This window comes from Zophobas morio, unplaced genomic scaffold (genome assembly GCF_036711695.1).
Source record: "Zophobas morio isolate AGI-343-1 ecotype UQ-CSIRO unplaced genomic scaffold, CSIRO_AGI_Zmor_V1 ptg000029l, whole genome shotgun sequence".
Taxonomy (NCBI): Eukaryota; Metazoa; Arthropoda; class Insecta; order Coleoptera; family Tenebrionidae; genus Zophobas; species Zophobas morio.
The window spans coordinates 2,336,949-2,363,560 of NW_026972134.1; the positions used below are offsets into that span (position 1 = coordinate 2,336,949).

At 34.4% G+C, this 26,612-nt stretch overlaps 3 protein-coding genes across 3 annotated transcripts in view; 1 reads left to right on the top strand and 2 right to left on the bottom strand.

Moving 5' to 3' along the window:
- The first annotated feature begins 321 nt into the window (after nucleotides 1-321).
- Nucleotides 322-26,612, top strand: part of LOC135137746 (slit homolog 3 protein-like) — a 137,892-nt gene continuing 111,601 nt past the window's right edge. Inside the window, exon 1 of the mRNA XM_064067475.1 lies at nucleotides 322-568. The gene's annotated coding sequence lies outside the window, so the exon portion shown is untranslated. The remainder of the gene's footprint in view (nucleotides 569-26,612) is intronic.
- LOC135137657 (uncharacterized) lies at nucleotides 15,481-17,699 on the bottom strand. Its single transcript, XM_064067375.1, has 2 exons — nucleotides 16,590-17,699; nucleotides 15,481-16,533 (listed from the first exon to the last, which is right to left on the bottom strand). Exon 1 carries the CDS (start codon nucleotides 16,967-16,969, stop codon nucleotides 16,631-16,633), a length of 339 nt encoding a protein of 112 aa, XP_063923445.1. The 5' UTR covers nucleotides 16,970-17,699; the 3' UTR covers nucleotides 15,481-16,533; nucleotides 16,590-16,630.
- On the bottom strand, nucleotides 21,424-22,922 carry LOC135137537 (2-Hydroxyacid oxidase 1-like). The gene is made up of 5 exons (XM_064067227.1): nucleotides 22,631-22,922; nucleotides 22,420-22,571; nucleotides 22,244-22,364; nucleotides 21,849-22,191; nucleotides 21,424-21,777 (listed from the first exon to the last, which is right to left on the bottom strand). The coding sequence occupies exons 1-5, from the start codon at nucleotides 22,765-22,767 to the stop codon at nucleotides 21,481-21,483; spliced, it is 1,050 nt and encodes a 349-aa protein (XP_063923297.1). The 5' UTR covers nucleotides 22,768-22,922; the 3' UTR covers nucleotides 21,424-21,480.

A 26,612-nucleotide genomic window follows, 5' to 3' on the forward strand; every position in this document is an offset into this window, starting at 1 on the left:
CTGGTTGAGCTGCCTTCGGGGTCTCCGACGCTATATGAAACGGAAAGCAAAACGATGACGGGAGTTCCAATGCCAACAAAACACATACAGAATGGTATATAAAATAAGGGCGAGTTTGTGCGATGATGAAAAGAACAAGTCGACTGTGACGAGCTTTATCGACTATTTGTTAGTATACACTATAGCGAAATTAGACGCACAGAACGTTTTTGCTCCGATTGTCAGATTTAATTACCGATCGTTTTTTCTAAGACGCGGCTTTGTTCGTTCTGCTTTGAAACCTATCACATTTCTGACCTCTCTTGCTTCGAATCAGTCAATTTAACCCTCTCGCTACGTATCGATAAGTTCTGATGGTTCAGGAATTGTATTCAAAGTTGCGGCTTTGTTCGGAAAGGTTACGGTCTAATTGGATCCTATTTTTCAGGTGGGTTTGATGATCCGGAAAGGAGATATGTTGTACTTTTGGATGGGGAGAATTTCTGACCGCCGCTGATTGGACTGATAACGTCAGTTATGACTTCCTTTTGGACGAAGAATTGTCTACGTAATCAAAGGTTACTTTAAGGTAAGAATGTCATGTGCGTAACTATAACACCTTATTAGGTGTTGCATACAGGTGTTCTGTTTCTGGATACCATACATTTTTATGAACTAAATAATGCTTTTCTAAACTTTGTCAACTTTATTGAGAAGCTAAAGTGAATTCGTCACATATGTTTGGGCCACATGATGACTTTCAAACGTTCTTCAGAGAAAGTGATAAAACATATTACATAATAAAACACTCTTTATACACCAACTAATGGATATGGAACCAATATGTTGATGATCTCCTATGCTGTAAAAAGTGTACATAAAATAGAATTCACATCAGAGGGAGAAACCGACAATAGATACTATTTTCCAGAATAATACCTTCAACCTGAGCATCTTCATTACGAGAGGGTCAACTAAATTTTGGCTACATGTTGATATTATAATCTTAAACACCGTACAAAGTTTTAAGGATATTGTAAATGCGTTTGCGTCTCAGTACTAACTCTTCTAAGTACAGTACAGCCCCTGCAAACGAGGTTATCGATGAATGTTCCCATTTTTCCAGGATTTATTGTTTTATAAGTGAATCTGACGCTTTTAAAGCCAGCCATCTTCTTCGAATATTCGGTGCACGAAACAAAATAATTGTCGTTTTTTTGTGAATCCCTGTAAATTTACCATTATTAACAGAGTTAACTAATTTCAAACAGTTTCAGTCGTCATTCTCGAAAACATGTTGAGGAACACTTTTATCAGTCCTTCCGCATTTGCGGTATGTCATGTGCTGTTTGAACTGGGTGATGATTGATTTTTTTGTTTGCCCAATATATGTGTTTTTGATTGCAATCTTTCCAACCTAGTTCATAAATCCGCCACTTTTCATTAAGCCCTGTTTATCCTTAACACGTTAAGCGCCAAGCCAAAATCATGCAGTTACCGTCATAGGGCCATTGACAGGTACGTATTCTACATGAAATTCTATGTATAGTTACATAGGTTATTTTTGAAAACTCGAAAATTTTGACACACATTTTGCGAAAAAACTAAAACAGACACCGGTGTCTGCTTTGGCCCTACATTATATTTTGTGCAATATTTACCTCATCAGGCCACAGCGGTCTAATCGAGCAGACACATTTCTACATAATGAAGAGGCCACAGCGGTCACAATAGCGGACACGTTGCTAACGGCGGACACGTCGATTCTTGTTCAGGTAATAATCTCATATGGTGCAATATCGATCATTTCGCGTTTGGAGGTGGTGCGTGTAGTGTGAGTTTTTGCAGAAAAAACTAAAAAAAAAAAGAACTAATTGCCGAAGAAAATTCAAGAGGAATAACTGTCTTAAAGTGGAAGGACAAGCGCGATGTATTAATGCTTTCGACCAAACACACCGATGAAACAATTACTGTTACAAAACGGGGCAAAGAAGTAACAAAACCAAAAATGATTGTAGACTATAACTCTGGAAAAATGTCAATTGACCTATCAGATCAGTTCTCAAGTTACGGATCATGTTTACGCAAAACTGTAAAGTGGTATCGGTAGGTAGCAGTTGAGGTGATTTTGGGAACAGCAATTGTTAACGCACATTTCCTTTGTAAATTGACGACAGGCAATTCTATGTCTATTATCCAATTTAGAGAGTCTATTGTAAAACAACTTTTGGGTACTCAAGAAATTTTGGACGAGGAGTTTGAAGCCGAAGGAGTACGGAATAAACGTATAAGGAAACATGCGTTTAAGAAAATTCCTGGCAGTTCCCGTAAGGGAAGAAAATACTGCAGAGGATGCTACGAAAAAAAATCGAAAGGACAAATCCCCAAAAGTCGTGTTCGCAAGATTTGTCATATTTAGCCCTTTTTCTTAAATAAACCATTATTTAGAATAACTATTTTCTCTTGTTTGGAATAACGGTGTCCGCCGTGGCCCCTTCACATATCAACAAATTGAGTTATGAAAAGAGGCCACAGCAGACACATATAGCGGACACACGCTGTAAAATTAATCTGAGATATGCAACCAACAAACCAATTGTGAGCTCAAGTTTGCTCATGCCATGGCAGACACATATCCCTTACATAATGCTGAATTATTAGTCTGCGTGGCCCAGGAGTAGAAAATATGAAGCAGACACCGGTGACTGCTTTGGTCCCATACGGAATGCAGTGGTCGGACACCGGTGTCTGCTTTGGCGCTTAACGTGTTAAGGTTTTGGTCACAATTCCTTTTACCCTTTCAGAAACAAAACGACTAGAACAACTTTCAGAGAAGTCGGTATTAAGCTTGTGTATGGATGTGGACAGTTTTCAAAATTTTCTTGGAAACCCTAAAGTTAAAATATGGGGACCAAATTTAAAAGAATTAGAAAAATAGGTCGAAGGTTATTTCGACAGAACTTCGGTCGTCCTTAAAGTATAGTTGAACAAATAATAGACCTTCGAATAGGGGTATAATGTGGATGACGGCACCTTCAAAATTTATAGTAGTAAGTTTTTATTTAAATTTATAAAATAAGATACTCCTGCACTTGTGATGTGTGAATCTGTGTCGTATTTTCACCCTAGACTTCCAGATTTTTGGAAAAAAAATTAAAACTGCAAAACAATATTTTATAATTTAAGGTTGAAACTGTGAAATCGAATGCTCTGAAACATGGTAAATCGTTTATCAAAATTTATTTGTTTATCGCTTCCCAAAAAATTGATGACGTCATTTTAAAATTTTTCCGAATAAATCTCTGAAATTATGTAAATTATTATGACTCTATTCTTGCGGTTTATCAACTTGGCAATATAAAATCATCACCTCACTCAACAAATAAAACGCAACCCTTAAATACAACCGATATATTGCGTTTTAAAACTTATCTATGCGGGAAGTAATTAATAATTGACTAAAGCAAGACCAAGTGGGAAGAGTAACTGTATCAACGAAGAGAACCTATTTTATATTTGCTCCTCTAAAAGTGCTATTAATGGTAATAGAAAAACTGTACTTTAACTTGTGAACCGAAGCATCTTCAAGAAAAACGAACTTGAAGCAGAGAGTTAGAAAATGAAAGACTAGCTCCTATAATCGGGAAAGTTTCGCTAGCTGATGAAAGGACAGAAATCTTAAAACTATTTTACCTGTCAACTTCCAGTGAAAACTGTAGCAGAAATTTTGACTCCAAAGAAAAGCTCCAAATCAGATCTAAGATACTCCTAATGAATATTTAATAAAAACATTGAGAAATAAGCAATAATGTTAATGGCTGTTAATCTTCAACGTAATAAATTGTAATAACTGAATTTTTGGAGAATGGACAGAATTGGGTACCTAAAACTCGTTTCACATATTTGTAGAAGTCCAAAAATATCAAATGTGAACGAGATTTGCTTGAAATGATAATGATCTGGAGGACTTATCTTTACTCTGTTTGTTGACGGTTTGGCAGAAAGAGACTAGCAGGTGCTCTAACTTATACACCAGAAGGTCACTTTGTTGTCATAAAAATGGCAGGATTTACAGTGACGGCATCCCAGGGAAATCTCTTCGAAAATGTACCTTGTGGAAGTTTGTCGCTGATTGAAAAGAACGACGGTACTTCTTGGAACGATGGTACTGAAAGAAGTTCTTTTTTTTAATTGATATCAGTTACGCCGGTCTAGGACAATTCGGCGCGGCCGACTTGGCGCGGCCAACTTGGCGCGGCCGACTTGGCGCGAGACATTTTGGCGCAAAGCCAACTTGGCGCAGGGACACTTTGGCGCAAGCCATCTTGGCGCGGGCCATTTAGCGCGGATGAACTCGTACCAAGAAAAATAGATATAAATATACAAAAATTGCAGCCGTTGTTAGCATAACCTAATTTTTATAGTCAGCAACGCGTGGAGGGGTAATGTCGACTTTTTAATGGACACACGGGCGCTTCGCGCCCTGCACCCCATTATAAACATACTCCTAAATGTGGAACTTCTTGCTCCGTGGATCATTTAGTTATTGGAATTTGTGCGAATGAAACTTTGTATTTGGTTGCCTACATTTGGCATAAATAACAAGGTGCTAACCACAGTACGAACAAGAAATATTTTTTATATTATATACCGACGTACTCGCGCCAAGATGGCTTGCGCCAAAATGTCCCTGCGCCAAGTTGGCTTTGCGCCAAAATGGCTCGCACCAAGTCGGCCGCGCCAAGTTGGCCGCGCCAAGTCGGCCGCGCCAAATAGTCCCATTCCGCAGTTACGCGAACAAAAAACGAATATCTATTTACCTTTTTAGCAGTTCTTCACACTTATTCGAAGATTCACAGTCGATGCGGAATTGACAAGTGATGATTTTGATAATTTGTACCTCTTAACTTGGACATTAACACTGATGACGAACCAAGAAAAAGTCTCCCATCTCCGATTTCCTCGGTTCTAGATAAAATCATCAATGGATGTCGTTCAGTACGTTACCAGATAGATTGTGTCAAAGAGTTCCGTTTGTTTACAGCGTAGGCGGTAAGGTTATTGGAAATATAGATAGTATACGATGTCGATGGTAAATTTACTCAGTTGGTATAAATATTAGGGAATCAGACAAAGCTGACACAAGAAAGAAGAGAAGTGAGGATCCTGTAGGTAAAAACAAAGGAGAAGGGCTCTTCCAAGATCCATTAGGTCCTGCGTAAAAAAGAAAATACGAAGGAATATTTGTGGGGCTGTAACAAGTGGTAAGTCCGTCTGCCCCAAAGTGGCCACTGTGGAACGTTAGCAAAAACGAATAAGGTGCATTATAAAAAGAATATGGTGTAAAGCAGGATGACGTTTGTAGTGTTAGACGTCAGCTGTGTTATTTGTCTTTTTTTAGATGACTTGAGGTGAAAAGTCATGGTGAAAAACTTCCAGAATAATGCTAAAAGAAGCTGACTCTTTGCGCTGACGAACAAAATATACCTTTATGTGCTTCGGATGAAATTTAGATCAAATAAAATTAAAACTTGGGAACTGTTGCAACCAGTTTTGATTTTTTGTAATTTAGACATTTTTCATTTCGATGTTTTGTAGGTTCGACCGTTTATATTTCGAATTAATGGGCTTCGATATTTTGTAATGCGATCTTTTTTTATAAGTATTTCGATACATACATTTCGATATTTATATTTCGATCTTTTGTGTTTCGATCTTAATTCCGCAAACCAATCTAAATAGCAAAATTTTGAGGTCATCAAATTGTCGGGAGTCGGGGATTATTAGGCAAATTTTAGTTACCATTTTACTATCTACGCGGTATTCCTACGATACATATAAAATTTGACAACGATCGGTCCAGTGTTTCTGACATTATCGGTATACCAAAAATTGACACAGATAACAGAAACAGACAGACATACAGACAGGTGGAAACGTGAGAACCTATCCTACTTTAGAGGTGTTGAAACGTCGAGAAAATAGTATGAAACTAAACATTCGTCGGATGAACCCTATTACCTATTACAATACTTCCTTCTTAGCGTGGGAAAGAAAAAAGAATAATAAACTTTCAATTATAGAACTACTTATTTATTTTCAAATTAAGAACCTATTGATAGAGCAGCCGATTTTTTTAATCTTAAAAATGCTTAAAAAAAACTAAGAAAACAATTACTATTTTTACAAAATTTTATAAGAAAGGAAAGAACAGAATAAAAAAGATACATAGTCGAACGTTTTCAATCAAAACTTCGATTTGCATTTAAATCGACGGTTTAACAATCGGTGGGAAATTTAATCAGTTATTAGAGAGATAGAAAGGATCCGAAAAAACAAATTCTTTTCCAAAGAATTCATTATGAAAAGAATGCATTAATGTAAATTACTTATTTAAAATTTCCTGCTGTTACGGCAATTTCGGTCAAGGTCTGTGCAGAATAATATTAATTTAATCAAAACAGGCGCTCATTTTTTTCAGTGAGTGGTTTAGATTTAATTGTGTTAAGGATTTTCATAGTTCTCGAAATCATAGTAGTCAAGGGCGAACGTATTTGTGAAAGATGAAAGAATGAAATGGGAGTCATTATTGAGAGTATTTTAAATCTAGTTACAATAGTCATTTCGACAAGGGACAAGAAAGACTTTCGATATATAGAAAATTTGCAACACACTCACCTTTAGAAGTAATCGAGTATTTGGTTTGTTCTATTACGAAAAGACATCATAACCAATGTGCTTTATTCCAAAGATTTGTTATTCCATTTCATTCAACGCAACTACTTAAATTGGAATGTTGTGACTCCAACTATGCCAATTATTTTTTAAATTAACGTTATTTCAATAGTTTACTTTCGAAAAAACTGATTCCTTTGTAATTTTACATCCAGGCAGACATCATTATGAAGTGGTGTACCAGGATTGCATCTATTTTAAATTGCTTAGGTTATTAGCCCCTTTAGTCGACCCTTGGACTACTACATTTATCCATGGTTAGCTTTTGTAAGATAAACGTAATAAACATCACTGAAAAAAATTAGTCTAAGTTTCTTTATACCGAACTCCCCCCGCCTCTGAAGTACAGTCCAACAAAGACAAGTTATAAAATTTAGAGCTTATTTGAAATTAGAAGTACACCGAGTGGGAGGGATGAATGCGCAAAGCGCGAAGATGGGCGAAGAGTATGGACGAGTCAGTGGCGGACCATGACTCCAAAAAGTAAAGGAAGTTCGTTCCCGACGCCTCTGATTCTGTGAAAGTAGTGCTCATGCTCACTGAATAGTGTTTCAAATACTGGTATCTGCGCTCTTCTATTGCTGTGTAGTTCTGATTCCAAATAAGCTCTAGAGTTGTCAATTTTACTTTTTTGTGATAACTTTTACAAGTTAAATTAAATATATGTCTGGACTGTTGAAGTATAAGTGAAGAAGCATGCCATGCGTATGTTTCAAAAGAATTTTTCCATAACAAAGTTTTGTGATGACGTCATCAGTATTTTAGTAAGGACACGTATACCAATTTGAATACATGCAGTGTAATATTAACAGTAACATCAGTACTGTTACTCCCAGATTTTTCCGAAAATGAGATGAATCGTTCTTGATTTTATCAATAAAATAAATTGCCCCATTCCTTAATTTGTTTGAGTCATTCTATGCCTATAGACAAAAATACGAATGCATTAATAAACCACAAGTATAGACTCACACACAATATTTTGCACAATCTATACCTTAACATTTATTCAGTAAGAGTTTGAGACGGTGTCATCGAGTTTTTGGGGGGTACAAACAGATACGTTTTGATTAGCGATTTACCAAGCCTACGATAACCTTGAAACATTTACAAGATTGCAGAGCATTCGATTTTGCAAATTTGAAATTTAAATTGTAAAATGTTGTTATAAAATTTAGATTTTTTTCCAAAATTTGGTTGTCTAGGCTAAAAAAGCAAGGTGGATTCATAAATCACAAGTACATGAGTATGTTATTTTACAAAATTTGAAGAGCACTTACAATGTAAATTTCTGAGGTGCCCTTATCAATTTATTGTTAGAGATGATAAAAAAATTACAATCTACAGATTATTTCTAAATGACATATAAAATTTAACAACAATCAGTCCAATAGTTGTGGAAATGATCTGTGTAATAAATATCAAGACCTACAGACAGCTAGAGTGCTAGACAAACAGAGGACACAGAGACAGAAGCCGGAGACTATTTTTCGATATTCTAAGGGTAATGAACTAAGTTTTGCACGAATGAACCCTTTGAAAATTTGTTGATTTTAACGATTTATTTCTTTAAACAAGAATAACATGATTCTTAATATCATATATAAACAGAATTGATTTTAGGAGGCGGAGCTGTTTTGATTACTTAATTAAAAATTTGTTTTATCTTCTGTTCGCAGTTTTAATCGAAAGTGTTCTAATTAATTTTTACGTATAACAGCAACATTATTAATGATTTTACGACGCGATTTGATTGATTAATTATATATATAATCAATATTAAACAAATTTATTACAGCGTTTCAATTAAACGTGATTGCTTCCAATCGGTAATAAATAATGGGATCTAGTAGTAAATATTTTTGACTATCCAACCTGTCAGTAATGTGCCAAAACGTGAACAATTAACATGTTTCAACAATTAAATAGTAATAAGTAAAGAAAAGTGATATTTTCCCAGTGAGTGTAAAAGCGCTTAATTAAATGTTACGCTTGTAGTAATATTATTCAAATCCGATATTTGTAAATTTAGTTGCAGCAAACACTTCGATATGAGTTTCTTTTAAAATCGTTTTAAAACTTGAAAACCCAAAATATGTAATAGAGTTTTTTTTTTTTCGAACTTTGAAGCATTTAACTGCCTATGTCATAAAACTTTATTTGAAAAGGTTTAAATTAAAAAAGTACAAAAAATTACATCTAGCAGTGTAGAAGTTTGCTCGTTTAAATGTGATAAATACGTAATTTTCAAAGCAAAGTAAAGCAAGTCTGCAAAGGTATATAAAAAAAACTTCCCTCGACTTTGACGTAGAACCAGTGTCATTTGCATCTAATCGCGTTTTTCAATAAAGTTGTATTTAATAGTTTTTAAATGACATTATAAAGTTTTTTGTAGGAACAAAAAAAGAAGTAAGTTTCATACCTCTGTAAAATATCATTAAAAAAATTGTAAGTAATAAAAAAAGTTTACTGAGTTATTTTTACTAAATACATTTCATAAATATGTGAAACAATTTCAACAATCGACAGAAAGATTGCAGTGAACCTAAAGTTATATTTCTGTACCTTCGTTTTTTGGTACTTCTATTCTTTCACAGAATTATTGGCAAAATGTTAAATACGCTATTTTACGAGCAGTTTTATATACATTAACCTAAAAACGCTAGTGGTGTATTACCCGTCTGTCGCTGTTATTGAACCAAATTTTCAAATGATATTACACCGTAAATTTTTAAAAACACGTATAGCAACGTAATACCCTGAATGACCTAAATTTAAGATAAAATATACTTCAAATATTTTGCACAACCCTGTAGGGATTGAGTGGCATATTCTACACCAAATTTAAAATAACGCTTTACTACTTGACAATTCATAAAATTTCACTCATTCGTTCATCAAGCAGAAATAGCAATTATACAGTAATAACAACGCGTATGTGATTACAAAAATCAATTGCGATGAAATAATGCAAAATATAAATCAACAATAATAAGGGTAAAGTACAACCGCAACTTTACCACTTCGATGTGCTGTTCCATATAGCGCTAATTATTCCATACTCGCATAATAGACAATGGTTTTTTGATGGACTGATGACGTCATGTTTAGGTTTTGATTAGCCTTAAGGGCTGTCCGCCAGTTAATTGATGTGACTCATATTTTATTTGGTTACATTTCCACATAAAATAACGCTTAAAAAAATATTTTGCGACCAGTGATGTTCCTAGTTCGGTAGGTAATTGATTTTTCACAAATGTGTGAAACATTTCTTTTGCTTTTTTTATGTTAAGCCCAGTTTTAGTAATTTAATTTCTGGAACAATACGGACCGATTTATTTTATTTAAAATAATTTCCATATAAAAAGTCCTTCGTTTTTGCATTTTTATGATTATTAAGTACACAAGGTCGCTAAAATGTATGGAAACGGTTAAATATCTTGAGAATCAATCGTACAAATCAACTGAAATTAGCTATAGGAGTACAAGAACTTGTGCTCTAATTATTCCTCAAAAATTTTTTTTTTGCTTCATTTGTTTTCGAGATGCAAGGCCAACTTTTTTTTTTTAATGGCACTACCATATAATTAGTGAATTTTTGAATAGAGCTTTTTTGGAATTAACATCTCCAGTTATTTCTAAAAATGATAGAATTTGATCTTCCGAATTATATTTTTTAATGAGAATGTTAATAAATATTAATTAATGTATGTAATGTTAAAGTATATGTAAAGAAGCACAAGTATAATTTAGATAGGTGCAGTGTGACACTAATAATAACAATATTGTATTCTCAAATTTTCGGGAAAATGGAGCGAGCTGTCACTCTATACCTATAAGCAATTCTAAAAAATATGAATATAGGGTTTCTATAAATGGCTATAGGGTCGCAGTAGGTCGTGTAAAGGTGCCCCCTCTCAGATTTGAACTGTATTAAACGCCAAAGGACGCATGACAAAGACCACACGCATCTGCATAACTGGTTGCCTAAACTCTCCATATCTTTTTAAAAAATAAAACTAATTCATTACAATAAAAAGAACACATCACAGTAAATGTTGAAAATGTATTAAACTGAAGTTTGTAAAAAATAAAATATGTTTAGTACGCTTTAAACTTAATATGAAATGTTTTCCAATAATTCAACTAATCACAGAAAGCAATGCTGCATTTTGAGACTGATAATCTCACATAACCGTATTTTCCCGACATGACACGACATTAGAGTTGATATATGTCATTTTAAAATTAATGTTAACAGCTACTCGACGTAGACCGTAGGCTACTACCACTCGAAGTCTTCGATCGCACGTTGTTTGTCGTGGCATGTTGTCACTCAAAAAGTTTTCGATCGCATTTTGTTGATTACTTAGTGTAAATTTTACAAATTTATTTTTTCGGCTACTTGTTGCATTTTTTTTTAGATACGTCGACGATAAGAACAAGAACAACTGTTCAGAGAATTCTGCCTCCAGCTGACCCAGAAAAGTCAATTAATTTCTACTTCGAATTCAATCATGGTACCCTTTTGAACCCGAACGGATCATTGTAACTTTATTCAGTAAAATTTAATCGTCGTGCCGATCTTATTAATCAATCGATCCTCGTATAATGTTCTTTTCGAAAATAATGCTAGTCAAACGTTGAGGTGGGCGCTAAAACCTTTGTTCCAATTAGTGCTAATCCATTTCCGCCTAACATTCACAAGTAAACCCACACTAAAGTTTAAAATCCCACTTTTTAAATGATGCAATTCACTCGTAAATTACCCCGGACTCCGGATAGAAATTTGTCCAAAATGCTGGTGAACCATAGCCGGTCTAATCAGATTTCCCTTTACACAAACATTATAGCTCGTTTAACTCCATTCCCAATTACGCCTTTTTACGAGTTTCTGTCGCCGTAAATGTCACACACTGCCACTTTTTAAGACTTACACGTCCTTTTTCCCTCGATTCAATTACTTCCTCGATTTATTCGACGGTTTCATTTTATCGCTGTTAAGAATTTTTCATCGCAATGCGACGAGTCGCCTCTGCCTTTTATGGTAGTATTAACGGATTTCTCTCCACCGATATTACGCCTACGTTACATAGGTGCTTCCAGTAATTATCCCCTTGAAAATAAATATAAAAAAATCCCACTGAACATTAATCAAACACGACAAGCTACTGTGTGTGGGGTTAATCAATTTGATTTGATTAAATATTAACCCTTTTCCACGTCGGAATTATCTTTTCGGGAAGAGCCGTGACGTGCCGCTCGCCAGTGATAAATTTACCTGCTTTTTTCTAATATTTTGTAGCACCGAACGCTTTCAGCGTTCATAAAAACTTAATCTTCTGATTGTAGTCGTTATAACATAACCGGACAGAAATTTTTCTCGAGTTATTCCCAAAAGCGACGGTGAACTTTTCTTTCGGTTTGTTTCTCATTCTGTAATAAAGAATTTAAATTAAAAAGCAACACGCAAACGGTCGTCTATAATGAAAAAACACAATGGAAAGTTGAACATTGTTTTATTAAAACTTGTGTTTTTCCATTAAATCAATTTGCGCCTCTACGGTAGCTTTCTGATTTAATATAAACCCGTAATTTCATACAATAAAGTTGAGATTGTTACTTCTTTTGGGGTCGTAAAAAAGTTAAATGTAGAAAGAATTTTTAAATTAAGAACTTTGTAAACTTATTTAGCTTCATAATTTGTGTTTGGAAGGGCTTGCGTAGGTAGGTCAAATAACAGATTTTACGTGAAATTAATTGAATGCCAGCTTTGCATGTATTTTCCCAGAAACATTAAAACAAATGCAAATGTTGCATGTTTTCTTCGGCTCTAATAATGGGTCAAAATAAATATAACGTTGTAACGGAGGCGACCGTACAAACCGACAATAAAGTAAAACAAAAAATGCATTCTTGAAAGAGAATTTGCCAGCAGCACAAAATGTAATTTATTGCGTAATTTTGTCCGTAGCGTGTAGGCTGAATTTTAGCTAAAAAGAAAATCTTGAAATATTATTGTTTTATTGTTATATTTTTTATCCTCGCGACAGCTGCACGATACTTAATTGTACATTTCAAAAAAATATGTTATAAAATAACATGCAATTCGAAATGCACAAGAAATGTGGGAAATTAACTCTTTTGACAATATTCCTCTGGCATGCAAGAAGTAGAAAATCGACCAAGTTTTCAGAATCTATTATTATTAAAAAAAGTATAAGTATATATTTCTTGCGTTCTAGATAGATTAAAATATTCATTCAAAATCGAGACAAGTTTCGGATTTTAAACTTTGACAATTAACGTTACATAAATCAAAGTTTTTGGACAATTTGTATAACGGTATAAAAGCATTTCTCAAATTTAAGATGACCGTCTTACCAATCCCTCGTTGTTGTCGCTGTTATGTGTATTGATAACTTATCTTCCTTGTTTTTACGTTTTTTTTATCACCCTCCCGTGGTCTATTCTTGTCGAGTCAATTTGTGCACGTTGGTGCGAAGAATTGTGTCCTCGTAAATCCTCAGTAATTAAATTGATAAAAAAATTACGATGTTAAAGGTAACGGTTCGTCCAAGGAATACTAGCATACTAAATGTGACAATAGTGCGGATAGTGGTGAAAAAGTTTTATCCGTGCGAGAGTGAAAGTATTCTGTGTTTAGTAACTTTTAACAATGATTGCATACAACACAATCTTAGCGTTTCCAAGGTTTATTTAACTCTATGCTACAACGTTTATTCCCCAAACATCAAAACCATGCACAATATTGGTCTACGCATTTCGCCAACTATACGTCGGCATAATCTAGACAAAACGAAACTAAGGTGGAATTACAATACCCTAAGCCTTCTCCCACTTCATCAGCGCCATAGGGCTTCACCGGTGGTGTAGATGAACATAAATAATAATGCTTTACATTTTGTTTAAAAAAAAAATCATTGCATGATTTTTGTTTTGTATAAGTATTTCTAAACTTTCGTGAATGTCTCGAAATTGATAATTACTGCATTTTACAAATATATATTTTATTTTTGTTTATTTATGTTTTATAGAAACTAAAGTGAATTACAATTACGTTAATTTATATCGTATCAATTATTCGTTTTGCCAATCTCTTCGTCGTCGACTCCACAAGAGCGTCGAGGGACGAGTTTGATCTGAATTCATTACACAATTTTTGTTTTTAAAAATTTCTAGACTTTCGTGATTGCCTGAACTAACATCCAACGGTTTCCATCTATTTTGTGATCAGTCTCAAATCATGTGGTCTTTGAATTTCGTAATTTCGATGTTTTTCTTTGGCCAAAGTTTTGTGACTACAATTGTTACAAGGTATTTCATCAATTCCCGACTTTTCATTAGGCCCTACTTTGTTCTTCGGGTTTTTAAACTTTTTTCAACTCTTTTGTTATCGAAGAAGCAAAAGAAATTGTGGCCAAACCTCTCTTCTATTGCTTTCCTGTTTGAAAAGTGGGTCATTCAGCGATCAATTTCCTAAGTTTAAACTGGGTAATTGCTTTATCAACTAGTCCAGTTTCGAAACCGTTACGTTTAGCTAGATCTTTAACGATTTCAACCTCCTTGTTGAACCTTTCCTTATTCAAAGGAAAGCTCAGGAGCCAGTTGACCAATAAGTTAAGACTTGCCTCTTCTGTTGATGAGGACAGTATGTCAGTCAGCAGTGATGTCGCGAAATATTCTGGTATCTTTCCTATAAACATCAAATTTTAACTTATTAAATACTATTTTTAATTACTAGACATCAAGAAACGGTAGTTATTTGTTATTCTCTTCTTCGTGAGTGAAATTAGTGCTATTGAATTGACTTTTTTAGTTGTTGACGAAATTTTGAATATCGCATTCAATTAATGTAATCCACGTACTTTAGCCATATCTATGGAAAATATTCAAGCTTAGCTTGTTACTTTATGCTGTTGGAAATACTGTCTGTTCAACTGAAAAATGTTCTTTTTCATACAGGCGTTGATTACTTAATTGGATATACTCCTTAATGATTCTAAGCAGTTTTGGACCAACAATTCTAAAGAGACTAAGGTTTGCGGTATTAGGACATTTGAAAAAAGAGAACAAAAATGGAACGAAACTAATATCTTGATTTCTTGAAGCTAGTCGATTGCCTTCATTCCAGAAAATACGTAATTGTCACCAAAAATGTCTAAGATGATAATGATAAGCCGTAACCAGTTGAACCTTTTTTTGAGTTATATAAATCAACATTTTTTATTTGTATGTAAATGTCAGGGGACACATGTTATCAACAATATTAAATATCAGGTAAAAATATTAAAATGACTATTGGACTATGTTTACTTCTTTGGTTCTAATCTAACAATTATCAGACTTTGTAAACATTAATGTACACGTTGTAAATCCCCACGATGAATTCGTAAAAAAAATGCACTGTGTACTATGTTGTTGGTTTTAATTTGAAAAAAAAAAGGATATCTTGGTTCGACTAACACACTGAATGCACACACCCATATGCTTAGTTACAAAAAAAAATGGAATTAAAAGAAAAGACAAATAATATTTATAAAATCTAGAGTATCTATATTCCATTTATTTTATATATAAAAAAAACTAAAATAATATTTAAAAACATATAATCGCCATAACGATGAAGTCAACACTAAAATAAGACAGAAATAACAACATCACTATAGTTAAATAAGAAGTTTCATCTATTTTTTTTATATTGTTAGTTTTTATAGCTTCCTCTATATATCCTAGATCCCTTATTGGCATATTTCTAGGTCTTCTAGGATCTACCAATTCCGGAAGCAAGCAAATTAAAAAAAATGTCTTTAATTTGCTTTCCATATTTCTTTTCTAAAAGACGTCGTGGTTTTTATTGTAACTCCATGTGGAGCCCCCACTGTAAAAACACAACTTTTCTTGGCGATGTGTAACTGTCCTTGAATTTGGTAGAACCAGTTATGATTTTGATTTACTTCTCCTGCGGAGTTATTCCAGAAAGAAATAAATTTCCTTGTAACACTTTCTTCTGGTGTTATATTTCTGACAGACCAAGGGCACTTTATTTCTAAAATACCCTTATGCTTAATTATCCCATCCGGTGATGCACCAAGAAAAGGAAATTTTACGTTAATAAATAGTCCACAAGGTCTAATTGTTTTGGAATGATTCTCTAGCTGCGGCTTCATTGTCCTTACCATACTGTCATGCCCTACTAAAAAAATCTCTCGAGTAAATTATATTACTGGCCATGATCCTGTAGCTTGTGGTCTCCCTCATTTTACATACTTCGCCAAATTTGGACGCAGTTAATCTTTTCCTCCTTTCAATATACCAAGCATCACTATCTTGCTGATGTCTGGTAACGATTTCTATCTCTGCAGTTTCGATGGAAGATTTTCGCAAAGCTTCCAAGAATTTTGCCTTGCTTTTCAAAGATTCCTCTTTTTTCTCCATAAAATTTGTCTCCCCAGTTGGTGTCAAACAAGCTTTTACGAGCTGTCGACATTTTTTTTCTTTATTCATTTTTTTCGATGGTCCTTAGTTCAGGTTGCTTAGTAAATTTTCCTAGACTAATTCTGTGGCCTAAATGCTTTCGCATCAGAAAAATTGCTCTTTCCGTATTGTGGCTAACAACAGCAGCACCACATCTGCTTTGATAAGACCTTGTTTTCCAGTAATTAATTCGTTTGCCTCCAATAAACTTTACAATTACGGAATTAACTTTTTAGACAATGTTATTATTTACGTTACAAATAAGACTTTCAGAATGTATAGTGAGATAGTTTTTGTAGGTTCATAATTTTCCATATAATTCTAAAATAAAAACAATTATAATATACCTGGAAAAATTTATAAAATACCCTTTTTACCTGTTGACTTTAGTTTTGACATAATCGTAGCATTACTTGGATTATACAATATTGTTACCATATCCTCTGGCTCTAGAGAAATGAGAACTCACTGTGTAGTTAGCAATGGCTAACTCGTCACTTTCATGCGATAAGAGCCAGTGTTCACTTAGACCAATAATCCCGTATCTCTCGTTTTCACCATTTAGTCTCACTTCTAATTCGTCAGTTTTATTCCTGGTCAGCGTGGCACCTACCTTGAATGAAGCAGTTATGGCGTTTTGATTACTCGGTAGAGCTTCTAGCACAAAGTTTTTATCATTATGTTTACCTTCAAGGACCTTTCTAACCTGGTCACAGGTGGTGGTTTTGCGGACTCTGCCTATACTAATAATACCCATGCCCGAGAAATCATCGCAGAAAATATGTGCGATTCGTTACCGCCTCTTATCGTCATTTGTTTGTTTTGGTCTTGGCTAGTTATTTGAGGCTTCTTCTTTTTTGGGCGAGTTTTCTTTTTGTCACTCACCCTGACATTGATAACAGTATCCGTTGAGATTTTTTTCGATTTCCTCCTCAATGTCACTGTTTGTAGTTCTAGGTTCTACTTCTGCCTTAGATTCTTTACTTGAACGATTCACAGATTTTTGTGCCAATTGCTGTCTGAGTTACTGGTTCCCCGAAAAAAATGTTTCGTTGGTTCGTTAAGCCGATGTTCCCACATTCAAACGATTGATAACAAATAGTATTTGTAACTGCGATTCCAATTCATTATCATTAAATGTTACCGAAGATTGATTCTCAACAATGTTGATATTTCTCATAGGAGCATCATTTCTCTGGAAAAACCACCCAATGTCCTTAATTCCTTTTGAAAATCAAGCATTGTTGTTCTGTTCTATCCAAGTTCATTGTTAATGATTTCCAAAATCTGTAAGTTTGAATTACAAGTTTATTTCGTTTGGCCTAAAGATGAACAATTTTTGAACTTAACCATGTTTGTTTTAGTAAAAGTGCAACACGCTCGTGGTTTCTTCAGTTAGTTGAAATTTTAATTTGAATGAATTTTGGAAAAACAACTGAATTACGTTTACAAGTTTCCAGAAATTTTATATCTTCACTTATAAATCTAATTTTAGTATTTAATTTATGATATAGGTGGAGACTATGGAAAGCTATATTCAAAGATCTTATTTGATCTCTTGGTGCACTACAATACTACATATCGCACTGTGAGAGCAATACTCACGTAACTCAAAACCAGCGTGTTTTGAGTAATGGTGATTTAAAATTCCCAAGTTCGTATATATTATTTGTATCTTAATTACCAAAGGTTTCGAAATACATTATAGTCGTATTGTCAATCTATTATTAATCGTGTTTTTATTCCTCTAGAGTAGAACCTTCTACTCGTTATAGAAAACAAGAAATTTTAACTTACGTGACTATTGCACTGCTACACCATATCAAATATTTTGGCTCGCGTGTTAATAAATTTAAGACAAGAGCAAACTAGCAACACATTGTAATGAAAAAAATATAACAAAACACAAAACGATCACAGTATTAATTTATTCAACATCTACACTGACCGGCAAAAAAACCAGCCACCCTGAAAAATTTCGCAAAACCACTTTAAAACTTAATTTAATTAGTGATCGTTATTTTATTAAAGAATCAATCACTATTGACACATGATGTACAAATTAGCAAAAAAAAAGAAGACAATTAAACGCAGAATTAAATTTAATTTAACGAAATAACAGAAACAGACCAAGTACGATATTTTCTTAAAAAAAAAAACAATAAAAAAGGCTGTTGTTGTAAATAGTGTTTTTCATCATTTGATTATAAGTTTGGCAATTAATAAACGTTTTCACGCGAAAATAATTCCGTTAACTCTTACAGACGTCTTTCAAAGTGTCGCTCTGTTTTTGTTATTTTGTTAAATTAAATTTAATTCTGCGTTTAATTGGCTTCTTTTTTTTGCTGATTTATACCTTATATGTCAATAGTGAATGGTTCTTTAATAAAATAACGATCACTAGTTAAACTAATAATTTTTAAAGCTTCGTTTTGCGAAATTTTTCAGGGTGGTCGTTTTTTTTGCCGGTCAGTGTACAATGACTAAATTGTTATAAAATGTGTTATAATTGTATTTAATTCGTTTTTTATACATAATTGATTCAGTCCATCGTATTTTTTTACGTATTGCTAAAGGACCGCCGCCGTTGTCGTGATATTCGGGAATTGATTGACTATTATTTCCTGATATACCTACTTCCTTTCTATACGAAATTAGAAAATTCCATCGGAATTTTTGACAAATTTTTATTTTTTATTTCGCTCTAATTAACTTTCCTAGCTTTCCTATTCAAAGAAAAATTGATTTCCATGTTTTCGGTCAATTCTTAAATATGTCAGAAGACATTGTGCATTTGTTGTGTTCAATTTGTACCTAAATTAGTAGGAGTATCAGATTATCAACATCGACTGAAATCTCATAGCTTCATAGCATACGTGCATTTCCCTTTAGTTTTGAGATACGGCAGTCTTGCATTAAGTGCACACGTAATGTTCGGAAATGCAATACAAACATTTTGATGAATTTGAGCATTACGCAACTATTAAAAACCGTTTATACTTACATATACTAAAACTACATTAACTTTTTTATGCATTAATGATAAATTTAAGAATTCGGCAAATTTTGAGTTACGTGAGTATTGCTCTCACAGTGCGATATAACGTTTATTCCTTAGTAACTGAAACCACACAAAATATTTATCGCCTATCAAATGGAAGTACAAATGACATTTATTTATATCCTAACTAAGCTGATTTCACTTCACCACTGGCGTAGGACTTCATCAGTGGCGTAGAGGGGCTATTTCAATAATTCATTGCATCCATTACAAAAAAAAGATTCCTTTAGCGCTTCTTTGTAAAAATTTTGCACAAAAACGAATTATTTCGTTTGCATATGTAGGGGAGAAAATTACGAAGAAAAACATTATTTTTATGTGTGTGTGAGGGCGTTACATTATTTCTTTACCATTTATAACTTTTCTAAAATGTCAGTCTTGAACATAATTAAATCATAAACTCACTTTTAAGTCGTCAGAGATGATATCTGGATAATCGCAATTATTTCCTTGTTAGTTAGGCCGTTGTCGAGGTGAATCAGTTTTATCAACAATTACTCAACTTGCAAAAATGAAAAGGGGGGTGTGAGCCATCGATCCCCAAGATTGCCAGATGCAATCTGCCACTTCAGTGATATTTATGACCAGCGAGTCCGTGTCTTTTTAATTAATTGATAATCAACAAGTTCAGTACCATTTTATTATGATCTGCTAAGATTGATTTACTTAACAAATTATTCAGCAATGAGCTCTGTCCAAGAGGTTGGAGTCAAAACGATCTCTATCGTCTGCTACGGAGTGTGCAATGAGTACTAAGGGAATACCGCCCGAAGTACTCACCCTCGCTATCGACAATGGCGAGTAGTACGGAGTCGTGCAATGGGGCGAAGGGAAAAAGGCGCACGACGCCTCCGCTCCAGTTACTATCCCAGGTCTACTATCAAAGAGTGCAAGGACACCAAGGGAAAAACTGAAGACGCGCGAGGTGCTCACTTTGAGAACCAGTCCTTTGACTACGGACATCAAGGGAAAAACTGAAGACGCGCAAGACGTCCGACTGACAACTCTATCCGCCACAAACAGACACTTCCCCCGCAACAACAGAAGGCTATCCGCTACAACAGATAGTTCACACAAAAACGGGTAGTACCGGACTGTGCAATGGCAAGGGGGAAAATACGCGCACTCACCGGCCACATACTACCCCGAGTTGCCAGTTAGGTAACACAGGAAGGTGGACAGCTAATTAAATTAGCTCGACATGTCAAGGCTCATTTCATCAATTATTACATTCTCAATTCCTATCAAGTTCTGTTAACATTATTTGACAACAGACTCGGGACCACTTATCAATAATCAGGTTAAATACAGCAGTAATGATAAGGAACGGACTCACAGAATTATTGCAGATTATTCAATTAGATTTTATGATGATTAGCAGTACGGATTACACCCTTGTGAAATCTCGCTCACATCACCACACCCTCAAGAACCGATAACTCAGTGATAACATTCACCTCAACACTTTTTAATCACACGATCACGGAACTGTTAAAGTCATCTTAATCGGTACGCGTCCGTTTAAAAACTGAAAACTGTTCTCCCGGACCTTTTTGGTAAACATTCCGATAAAACACAGGGCCACCCATCTAGGCCAAATCACTTATGAGGGTTCACTAATGGCCCGTCAAGTGTAACGTCGCATCCTTGCAGTCAGATTATTACTGTGAACGGACATAATGTCTCTCTTTTTTTTTTGCGTCTGGGATACTTTTATCAGCGGTCATAAATGCCATAAAATTCTTTAAATACAAAATATCATTGTCAATTCTCAAAATTAGTAATAACGTAAATATCAGTCACAAACCTTTCTTACACATAAAACTCAACTGAAGTCAGTGAATATCTAGCACGTTATCTCTGGATCAATATTGATAATTCATTGAACACTACAAAGATCTACAACACCACTTGAGTGTACAGAGGTTGATAAATTATAATAATAAAATTTGTAAAATACATAATTGTAGTAAAATAAAATGTTTGCTATTAGTTTGTATTATTTACGGCTGTAATTTTTTTGACAAAATTTCAAAAAACATTTTAATTTGGATATGATAAAAAATGAACCCACAGGAACAATGTTTGGACAATAGTTAGTAATAGTAGTAGTAATTAGTAATAATAATAATAATAATATTTAATTCATTGTTTCCATGCGATACTGGAAATCTTATTTCAAATATGATTTAAATTTACAATAAATATTATAGTTTACTGTAATACGAATTCGGCACCACCATTCCAGGTTCTATATCTTTTAGGGTCGCAGACCCCGCAATAGCTAAAGCACCGTCTAACTCCGTTTTAACTATATCGAGCACTTTTTTAACACCTTCTTCACCACTGTGCGCTAATCCCCAAATCGGAGCTCGTCCCATAAACACCATTCTGGCCCCCAACGCCAAAGCTTTGAATACATCAGAACCATTTGTTATTCCTCCGTCCACGTAAACCTCAAGTCTATCACCTACCGCTTTTACAATTTCAGGTAGAACCTCGATCTAGAAAATTTCAGACAACGATTAAAGTTATACTTAACAGAATAAAAATGTATAAGTAATCACAACTATACCGTAGCTGGTGAACCATCTAATTGCCTTCCACCATGATTTGATACCAAAATACCATCAACACCGACGTCCGCAGCAATAATTGCATCTTCAGCTGTAAGAATACCTTTTAAGATTATTGGAAGTTTCGTAATACTTTTTAGCCATTTAATATCATTCCAGTCTGAGCTAGGATTGAAAAGTTGGCGACCACGCATGTGGTTTGGTAAAATCACATGTTTTGGAACAACAAATTTGTTCCTAATGTTGGCTAAGCGTCTGCCAAGAAGGGGTGTGTCCACTGTAATCACCAGTGCTTTAAAATTTGACTCTTCAGCCCGTTTCACTAACGTTTGGGTGAATTCTCTAAAAAATTAAGTATTTTGTGTAGGAAGGATTGTTATGAGTACCTACTAACTTATCAGCGTAGACATATAGCTGTAACCAGTTATTGCCGTTAGGTACTGCTTTTCCCAATTCTTCTATAGTACAAGACGCTACTATGCTTAAAATGAAAACAGTGCCCATCGCTTCAGCAGCTGCAAGTTTCGGCATATGGTAATTAAGTTATGACTAAGTGTACGAGATGCTTACCTCTGGCAGTACCATATTCTCCGTCGGGATGTATGACTTTCTGAAAAGCCGTTGGAGAAACTCCGATGGGAATTTTCACTGTTCTTCCCAAAATAGTTGTTGAAAGGTCTCTGTTGGCCACATTTCTTAGACAACGCGGTCTTATTTTATACCTTTTATGGAACATTTGTTTGACTCTTATTAAAATAGCAACATATAACGAAGTACTTACTTCGAGAAAGCTTTACGATTGTGAGCTAATGTTTCTTCATCCCCAGCTCCACATCTATAGTAGTCTAGTGTGTTTCTAGACAATATCAAACGGGCATATTTTTCGAAATCTTTAACGCACACTAAAGAGTCGCTCATCTTGAACGTTTCTTTAGACGAATATTGAAAAAATTTATTGCAAACGTGAACCTGTTACACACGAATGTAAAAATAACGTGAATAACAACTTTCTCTTTCTCATATTATTGATAAGGAGCCCGACGTCGCGTTGTGGAGTGTTTACTGTAAAGTAGGTCAGTTTTGCTTACTTAAAAATGTAGTTGCAAATATTAGCACTCTATTGTAATTATGTACATGTATTTGTTTCAAATATGTTACTTTAGAACAATTTGTGACAACCCATACAAAAATTTACGTATTCCCTGGAAATAAAAATAAGTTCAATTATGGTAGTATTTCAGTAATATGTATTTACGTATAACCATTAATCTATAAGTATAAGAATAAAATTGTAAAAATAATTGTTTAGATGTAGATAGTAGACACAAATAGGTGACTGACATTAAAATACCTTAGTAAACAGATCTTTGTAGAAAAACATCTCAAATGGTAAATATTTAGTTTGGAATCATAAGTACCTCTGTGTACAATTATGAGTTACTGAAATTAGCATCATACAAAATTATACGCTATAATTTTTTTAATTTGGCATGAGGAAAGACTCTGGTTTTTTATATAAATGTCATTGTCATTGACAAATTGTTGCTAAACTAATTAAACTACGCCCTATGTGTTTCACAATCTTCTGTTTCCAGAGCATCCTTTTATGTCCAATTTAAAAGACCAAACGGTATGACTATACATGCAAAAACAATTTGTTTAGAACATATTTTAGTGTTCATTAAGATATGTATTAACTTCGTGCCATTAATTTCGAACGTAAGTCACAAAATACAGGGTGACTGCGAAATAAGTGCAAATATTTTAACCACGGCATCCCCCACCCTAGTAGAGCCGAAATATAGAAAAAAGAAATTAAAAATCGAATGGGGCAAAACCCCCATGAACCACCCTCGATACGAAGGCACTGAGCCACCTTGTAAACAGAGTTGGAAAAACGTTCGAATAAAAACGACCTAAACACCTTCAGTTTCAATTAAAAGTAAAACCGACTTTTTGCTGCTTATCATTCGTTCATTCATTTACTCATTCATCGTTAAAGGTCAGTGTGAAAGTTTTTTGGTAATTTTGATTCTGACGGATGTTTGGTCCTTGTCACAACGATTTTACGTTGTTTATTGGAACAGAAATAAGAGCAACTTAGAATGCTACTACCTTTTTACAACAAATGTTGAAAATGTTGTCCTTGACTAGCAATACAGGCGTCAGAGCGTCGCAAGAGGTTTGTTGATAGGTAAAAAAACACCGGAGTAGCGGGTGTCACTTTCACTTGTTGAAGCTCTTCGATAATTTCTGGACACTGTTGATTTCCACAAACGAACTGTTTCATCCAACTGATACACATTTATCGAAAACCGTCTCTTGAAATCGTACTTGTTGACGACTACGTGGAGTTCCATCGGACAAAAAGTGAGTTACACAACGTGAACAATCAGTGGACTCCAAACCGTGCACTTTGTCAACATGGTATGGATGTGGCCGTATTCTTTTAATGTAGGATGCACTACAAGCTGTGAAAATCCAACTTCTTCTTTCTGTCCTATCACGGCCACGATCGTGAGTTTGAGGTTGAAGGTACCATGATCTCGGAGATGCTGTACCACTGATGCACCCATTACCATATCGACACAATCTGCATGGGAAAACTGCACCATAAACCGATTTCACCGACCGCTCGATGCTAACTGGCCCTTTTCGTGTTTTTCACGTTGCGATTAAAAAAGTGCCTGATAAAGTAACTTTTTTGGATCTTTAACCGACTCGCTCTGTTCCATTCATTGTAGTAATTATGTAGGTCACAAAACAGTCCAGCGGCGCGTACAACAATTTACATTGAATTTCAAATAATTTTTTCTAGACACTGCTACTACTTAGGACCGTGAATTTTACCCAGTGACATAATCATATTGTGAGCTATTCCCCATTTTTTTTTGCATGTATTTCGCAGTCACCTTGTATAAATATTCAAGAAATAGTGTTTAAACAACATCGCTTGCCTTCTTATACTAATACTTATTAATTTTTGGTCTTACATGAAGTCAACAAGAATAAATTTACACATATTTTCTAAACAACTGAAAATGCAGAAATGGAAATAGGCCCAGAATGTTCACAGATTAACGTGTTAATTTAAACTTTACAGAGCATTTTGAACTTTAAATTTGGTAAAAGCAGTTCTACTCTCTCTTTGTGTCTGTCTGTTGTCTGCCAGTTGACGATTATATTAGACAGACGATTTCCTTGAAAAGAAGTGATCCAATCAAATCATTTATATTTCTGCATAACCACCAATAATAACTGTATTTCAGAGATAATTTTGTATTAGGGTAAATAATTGATTATCACCAGATTTGACATTTAGTTGAAAACGATCAAAAATAAGATTGATTTCAAAGTTTTATTTACAAAAGGTAGGTTTCATTATATTCTATACCATCACATCGTCTCATATTGAATACCACATCGATTTTGCTGGAGCAGCTTTCACTAAATCGCCTAGAATATATTTTTATTTTCTACTGCTTACGTTGTCATGCAAAATATACGCTCTTGCAGATCAAATTGTCTCCTAATTTTCACTCGTGCGCACTCCAGAAAATTAAAGTTGTCGACAATTTGACATGCGTTCAGGATATTACTATTGGTAATTTTCGAAACTATAAGAATGTTTTGTGCGAAAGTTTAAAACTACTTTAAGAATATTATGTGACTGGTAAAGCGCTAACCAAAATTTGTCGGATCGTGTCCACTAAAAATGATGGCACCTTGTGGAAAAAATTGGAAATTGTGCAGGAAACTCGTTATAAAATCAACTGTAGTTTTGAAACCTGACAGTCGCGCCGACTCAATACCGGAAACAGACTGCCTCCCCAGGATCCGAAGCAGTTCCGGCTAGTGAGGAGGCGTCGTCCGGACGACTTTTAGTTCTTTTTTTTTGTGTTAGCTGTGTTATCCAAACATTTATCCAAACATCATAGGGCAAACCCTTTAAGATTCTAACCTGGTAAATGTAAAAAAGCAGTGAAATAAATAAAGGTCATTTAATTTAAATTCAGGTCCGTAAAAAAGTCTTAATTTTGTTTTCACAGCAATTTTATTCAGAGTTTAATTTAGGTTAATCGTTATAACATACTTTCTGTTATTTGTTGATCTACATGATAACCATGCACGAGTATTATCTACATGGAATAGATAACTTACTGGTACAATGTACTCTGGTTAAGTACTGAAATTTCACCAATATATTGTATTTTAATGACCTATTGAAGATTTTAACCAAGTTGAAATCTTATGAAAGTTTTTCTCGGAAGTTGTAGGTTTGATTAAAAACCTCGTGCAAACATGTTATATATTTTCCCAACAGGCTGACTGCAATTTATTTAAAATTAGGAAATCTTCCATGAGCAAAACATAACAATGCAGTAATTAGCCCTTCCTAGTAAAACATACTTTTACGTCTTGAACGTCAATGCAATGTAGTAGGGTTCAACCAGTGAATAACTACTTTCATCTTCTTTCGAACTTTCATGACCCCTAGAGTACGAAACAATAGCACTCTCGTTTCTCCGAAACTACTGGACCGATTATCAAATTTGATATCTATTTTAGGAATATCCTGCAATACACACACCGGCATGAAAAACGGGCCAGCTAATATTTTTCTGAGGACAATGCTTCTACGTTTTTCCTACCCTTATTTTTGATATTGTTTTTTGACCAGCATATTAATTGAGTGTACCTGCACCCCACACTTTAGATGAGGTTCAGAATATGCTTTTAAAGGAATGAGCGAATATCCAACA